The following is a 6,207-nucleotide window of genomic DNA, read 5'->3' as shown; positions in this document are numbered from 1 at the left end:
TCCGGCGTAGCCTCCTCTCCAGTACACCTGAATAGACCTTACCGGGACGGCTGAGGAGTGTGATCCCACGATAGTTAGAACACACCCTCCGGTTCCCCTTCTTAAAGAGAGGAACCACCACCCCGGTCTGCCAATCCAGAGGTACCGCCCCCGATGTCCACGCGATGCTGCAGAGTCTTGTCAACCAAGACAGCCTGTCACACCCAGGCTCGGGTGAAGGTAATGTAACCTTTGCAAACCAGACTTTCAAATCAAGGATGGCAAGGCACGCAGTTGGTGAGAGTTTACAAACATTTATTGAAATCCCAAAAAGTGTCAAAAGGTGAACAACGACAGAAAAAACAAAGCACCCACAATCTTAGTAGATGTTTAATGCATGGAGACCGAAACTCCTACTCAGGACAGAGAACCTCCTCTGGCAGTGACCGACAGCAGACTGTCAGAAAAACGGCATTTTCCAACTTAAATAGCCCTTAGCCCCGCCCACTAGCTGGGACCAATTTGACAGGGGAAATTAAGAAAACAGTTATTTTGTAAATTTCACCATAAATAACCATCACATGTCTAAAAAGTATTCACATGGTACTTTTGCATGTGTAGAGCAGTCATTTTCGTACACAGTATATTCAGGCTTAGACAACACAACTTTTAAATGTCCAGTGTCCTTCTGTAACACCCAGCATTTGAAGATCATGGTTCGACCCAAATTTGGCCTAATTAGTGAATGCAGGTGTGGTCACCTATATAAAGCCCTCAACCCCACCCTGACTCTTTTGGTCAATAGTTCAGAGCCATGGTGAGTGACAGGTAACAATTTGTTTGTTGAGCACATGCTTTTCACTGGCTAACAAGATTGAATGTTTGTGTCCATGTTGAGCTTCCCAACAAATGTGCACGGTTTGTGAGGAAGTCCAAAGGTCAAACAGTGACAGTGTGGGGTCAAACTGTCACATTACCTCCCTCCTCTCCAGCGACAGCAAGTCCAGGGAGACGAGACAGGTAATCAGCTAGCAAGTTACTTTTGCCAGCTCGATGTGTAACGTTGAAACAATAAGGCTGTAACGCCAAGTACCATCTGGTGACACGGGAGTTCTTATCCCTCATGGAGTTGATCCAGCTCAATGCCCGGTGGTCCGTTTCCAGATCGAAGGTCCGTCCCAGAAGGTAATAACGTAGGCTGTCCAATGCCCACTTGATGGCAAGACATTCCTTTTCAATGGCAGAGTACCTAGTTTCTCTGGGATGCAGTTTACGGCTCAGATATAGAAGCGGTTGTTCCTCGCCCTCCTTTCCTTGGGCTAGGACGGCTCCAAGGCCCACACCAGAGGCATCAACTTGAACAAGGAATCGCTGGTTGAAGTCAGGACTTTGTAAGACCGGAGAAGAGCATAGAATAGTTTTGACATTCGTGAAGGCAGTTTCACATGTGTCTGTCCATTTGACTGGATTAGAGGATGCTTTGGTTGTCAGCTTGACAAGAGGAGCTGTGATGGTAGAGAAGTGGGGAACAAATCTTCTGTACCACCCGGAAAGCCCCAAGAATGACCGGACCTGCTTCTTTGTCCGCGGTCTAGGACTGTCTTGGATTGCCTTCACCTTGTCCACCTGAGGACGTATCTGCCCATTGCCAAGATGGTAACCTAGGTAACACACCTCAGTTTTGGCCCACTCACATTTCTGGGTGTTAAGAGTGAGCCCGGCAGAACGGATCCGGAGCAGGACTTGACGCAGATGAGAGAGGTGGTCTTTCCAGGAAGTGCTGAAAACCACCACATCATCGAGATAGGCAGCAGAGAACTGGCCACACCCCTGCAGAACGCGATCCATTAGCCGCTGAAATGTTGCGGGGGCTCCATGTAGTCCGAACGGCATAACCGTGTAATGATAGAGACCCTTTGGTCCACGGAAGGCAGTGTACTCCCTTGACTCCTTCTCTAAAGGGACTTGCCAGTATCCCTTACACAGGTCAAGGGTGGTGATGAACACAGCTTTGCCGAGCTTCTCAAGAAGTTCATCAATACGTGGCATGGGATAAGCATCGAATTTAGAAACGGCGTTCACTTTGCGTAGGTCATTACATACTCTTATTGTGTTGTCTTTTTTAGGAACGAGGACAATGGGGTTACACCACTCACTGTTTGAGGGTTCAATCACTCCTAGATCCAGCATGGTTTGGATTTCATGGTTGAGGGGCTCCACCAGCCGCTCGGGCACTCTGTAGGGGCGCTGACGGATAGGTGTTGGGTTTTTTAAATGAATGACATGTTCAATTAGTGGAGTTCTTCCTGGCTTTCCACTGAACAATACTGGGAATTCTTCACACACTTGCAATAATTTAAGGGCAGATTGTGCAGACAAGTGACTTACATCAGGTTTCTGTGGTGTAGTGAGCATGGACAGATCTGTCTCCTCCACATCATCCTCCATTTCCACTTCCCGTGCCAGCATCACCTTTTCCTCTTGCAACTCCTTGCTTTGAGTAGGTACTTGACTGGCCTGGACATCCTTTCCTTCCACAGAGGATTTCTTCTCCTTACATTCCTTCAGAAGGTTGATGTGGTACACTTGGGATGCCTTTCCTTTCTCTGGATGTGAGATCTCATAAGTGACTGGACCAGCTTGTCTGACCACGGAGTAAGGACCTTTCCATTGGGCCAGCAGTTTATGACTTGAGGTTGGAAGCGAGAGCATGACCTTTTGACCTGGCTGTAGCACCCTGTGACGTGCTTTTTGGTCATACCAGGTCTTCTGTTTCAAGGGGCAGACTGGGGCTCGATGCCCTGGCTGTTGGCAATGGTAGCAGATGAGATCCTTCACTGGACTCTGTCTCGGCAACAGTCTGTTGTCCCCTGAGGTGCTGTAACCACCTGCTTTCTGCACACCTCTTTGGTGTGACAGGTCGGCTGCACCTTGAGCTGCTACACGGTTGTTCTGCTGCCTTGGCATTCGGAGTCCTTTACGAGCATTCAAGTACTGGCCTACAAGTTTAGCAGCAGTAAGTCCGTCTTCTGGCTGGTGTTCCTTGACCCAAGTCTTCATTTCGTTGGGCAGCAAGCGAAGCATTTGTTCCAGAATGAAAAGCTCTGCGATGTCTTCTTTGGAACGCTGCTCTGGCTTGATCCATCTTCTGTAGAGACCTTTGAGTCTGTTGTAAGTCTCCTTGGGAGATTCACCAGGGGGAATGTAGGTTGACCGGAACTGGAGCCTATAAGTCTCAGGAGAGATATCAAACTTAGCAAGGAGGGCTTCTTTAAGGTCAGCGTAGACGTTGGAAGCATCTTCCTCCATCGCAGAATAGGCATCCAGAGCTTTACCGGTCAAGAGTGGAACAAGTCGGCAGGCCCAGTCAGACTGATGCCAGCCCCAGGTGCGAGCAATGCGCTCGAAACGGACAAGAAAGTTTTCGATGTCCTCACCCTGCTGGAAAGGGAACATCTTTGGGCCTTGTCGGAGATGATGATGATCAGGTGGCGAGGAATCTCTGGACGGCGACGCTTGAGGACTAAGATTTGGATGTGAGCGAGTTCTGGGTTTGGGTTTGGGCGACTGCTCACAACAACTATTGTCAGGAGTACGGTTAGCATTTTGGTTAGTGAGTGAGTGATCTAGGCTAGGCCTTGTACAGACAGTTTTTAACTCCTGGAGTTCACGAACTAGGACAGCTTCCCTACGTTGCTGTCCAATCAAAAAGTCTTGGAACATATTAACCAGGGTAGGTTCACTTAACACTCTTTCAGTCCTTGGTGGCTCAGCAGACCACCTAGCCTTCCCAGACCCCTTCCTATGCTGCTTACGCCTAGCCCCAGAGTTCTCAAAACCTTTGACGTCTTCTTCGGACTCCTCGGTGTTCCATCCAACTTCACGCTCCTCAGCCATAGTCGTCCGGTCCAGCCTCATCGCCATGGCCCCTCGACCAGCCATCTCATCAGTCTCCTCTGTCATTGCCACCTCCGACACTTGGGATCTCAAACCAGTTCTGGCCTGCCCTCTGCCAGATAAATGTTTGTAAACTCTGCGGCTTGCCATCCCACCACTGCCACCATATGTCACACCCAGGCTCGGGTGAAGGTAATGTAACCTTTGCAAACCAGACTTTCAAATCAAGGATGGCAAGGCACGCAGTTGGTGAGAGTTTACAAACATTTATTGAAATCCCAAAAAGTGTCAAAAGGTGAACAACGACAGAAAAAACAAAGCACCCACAATCTTAGTAGATGTTTAATGCATGGAGACCGAAACTCCTACTCAGGACAGAGAACCTCCTCTGGCAGTGACCGACAGCAGACTGTCAGAAAAACGGCATTTTCCAACTTAAATAGCCCTTAGCCCCGCCCACTAGCTGGGACCAATTTGACAGGGGAAATTAAGAAAACAGTTATTTTGTAAATTTCACCATAAATAACCATCACATGTCTAAAAAGTATTCACATGGTACTTTTGCATGTGTAGAGCAGTCATTTTCGTACACAGTATATTCAGGCTTAGACAACACAACTTTTAAATGTCCAGTGTCCTTCTGTAACACCCAGCATTTGAAGATCATGGTTCGACCCAAATTTGGCCTAATTAGTGAATGCAGGTGTGGTCACCTATATAAAGCCCTCAACCCCACCCTGACTCTTTTGGTCAATAGTTCAGAGCCATGGTGAGTGACAGGTAACAATTTGTTTGTTGAGCACATGCTTTTCACTGGCTAACAAGATTGAATGTTTGTGTCCATGTTGAGCTTCCCAACAAATGTGCACGGTTTGTGAGGAAGTCCAAAGGTCAAACAGTGACAGTGTGGGGTCAAACTGTCACACAGCCCCACAGCATCCAGAGCCTTAAGGAACTCCGGGCGGATTTCATCTACCCCTGGGGCCTTGCCACCGAGGAGCTTTTTAACTACCTCAGCAACCTCAGCCCCAGAAATAGGAGAGCCCACCACAGACTCCCCAGGCACTGCTTCCTCATAAGAAGACGTGTTGGTGGGATTGAGGAGGTCTTCGAAGTATTCCCTCCACCGATCCACAACATCCGCAGTCGAGGTCAGAACACCATCCTCGCCATACACGGTGTTGATAGTGCACTGCTTCCCCTTCCTGAGGCGGCGGATGGTGGTCCAGAATTGCTTCGAAGCCGTCCGGAAGTCGTTTTCCATGGCCTCCCCGAACTCCTCCCATGTCCGAGTTTTTGCCTCTGCGACCGCTGAAGCCGCACACCGCTTGGCCTGTCGGTACCTGTCCGCTGCCTCAGGAGTCCTATGAGCCAAAAGAACCCGATAGGACTCCTTCTTCAGCTTGACGGCATCCCTCACCGCCAGTGTCCACCAACGGGTTCTAGGATTACCGCCACGACAAGCACCAACTACCTTGCGGCCACAGCTCCAATCAGCCGCCTCGACAATAGAGGCGCGGAACATGGTCCATTCGGACTCAATGTCCAGCACCTCCCTCGTGACATGTTCAAAGTTCTTCCGGAGGTGGGAATTGAAACTCTCTCTGACAGGAGACTCTGCTAGACGTTCCCAGCAAACCCTCACAATGCGTTTGGGCCTGCCAGGTCTGTCCGGCATCCTCCCCCACATCACATCACATAATTTATTCAGAAAATATAAATAACAACAAATAAAGATAGACTACTATTAACCGCAACAAATAAGTGTACATTATGATTTGTACAATTTCAGAATGTGCTTTTTTTTTTTTTAACAAAGAAAATAATCTGAAGATGTCTTTATTTTTAAGTTATGATGCCGTGATTTTACCAATTCGGCCCACTTGGGAGTAGATTTTTCTCCATGTGGCCCCCGATCTAAAATTAGTTTGACATCCCTGGCGTAGAGTGTTTATGCCATGGGCAGGACTTGCAATGTAGGCCAATATATGCTAAGATATATCTGAACAAAACATTCACATCTTTTTTTACAGGTGACAAAGTGAACTAGTTTACATCTGATAATATATATAATTATTAATAAATTAATTATATTTTCAATCTATATTAAGGGCCAGTCAAAATCAAGCTATGGGCCACAAATAGCCCCTGGGCTGCATTTTGGACACCACTGATGTAACAGGTGTCCCTGAAGACAGACAAAAGTATATTAATAAATAAACAAATAGATAGATGGAAGAGCCCTGCGATGAGGTGGCAAATTGTCCAGGGTGTACCCCGCCTTCCGCCCGATTGTCGCTGAAATAGGCTCCAGCAACTTCCGCGACCCCA

General features: G+C 48.0%; 1 protein-coding gene across 1 annotated transcript; it reads right to left on the bottom strand.

The window, feature by feature from the left end:
- Nucleotides 1-395: 395 nt before the first annotated feature.
- Nucleotides 396-4,792, bottom strand: LOC140678812 (uncharacterized). The gene has a single exon (XM_072913187.1). It carries the CDS (start codon nt 4,024-4,026, stop codon nt 940-942), a length of 3,087 nt encoding a protein of 1,028 aa, XP_072769288.1. The 5' UTR covers nt 4,027-4,792; the 3' UTR covers nt 396-939.
- Nucleotides 4,793-6,207: the final 1,415 nt, after the last annotated feature.

The sequence above is a fragment of the Nerophis lumbriciformis genome, linkage group LG05 (assembly GCF_033978685.3).
Source record: "Nerophis lumbriciformis linkage group LG05, RoL_Nlum_v2.1, whole genome shotgun sequence".
In the NCBI taxonomy this organism is placed as follows: domain Eukaryota; kingdom Metazoa; phylum Chordata; class Actinopteri; order Syngnathiformes; family Syngnathidae; genus Nerophis; species Nerophis lumbriciformis.
Note: the sequence above shows the minus strand (reverse complement) of the source record. Positions and strands in the feature narration are given on the sequence as shown.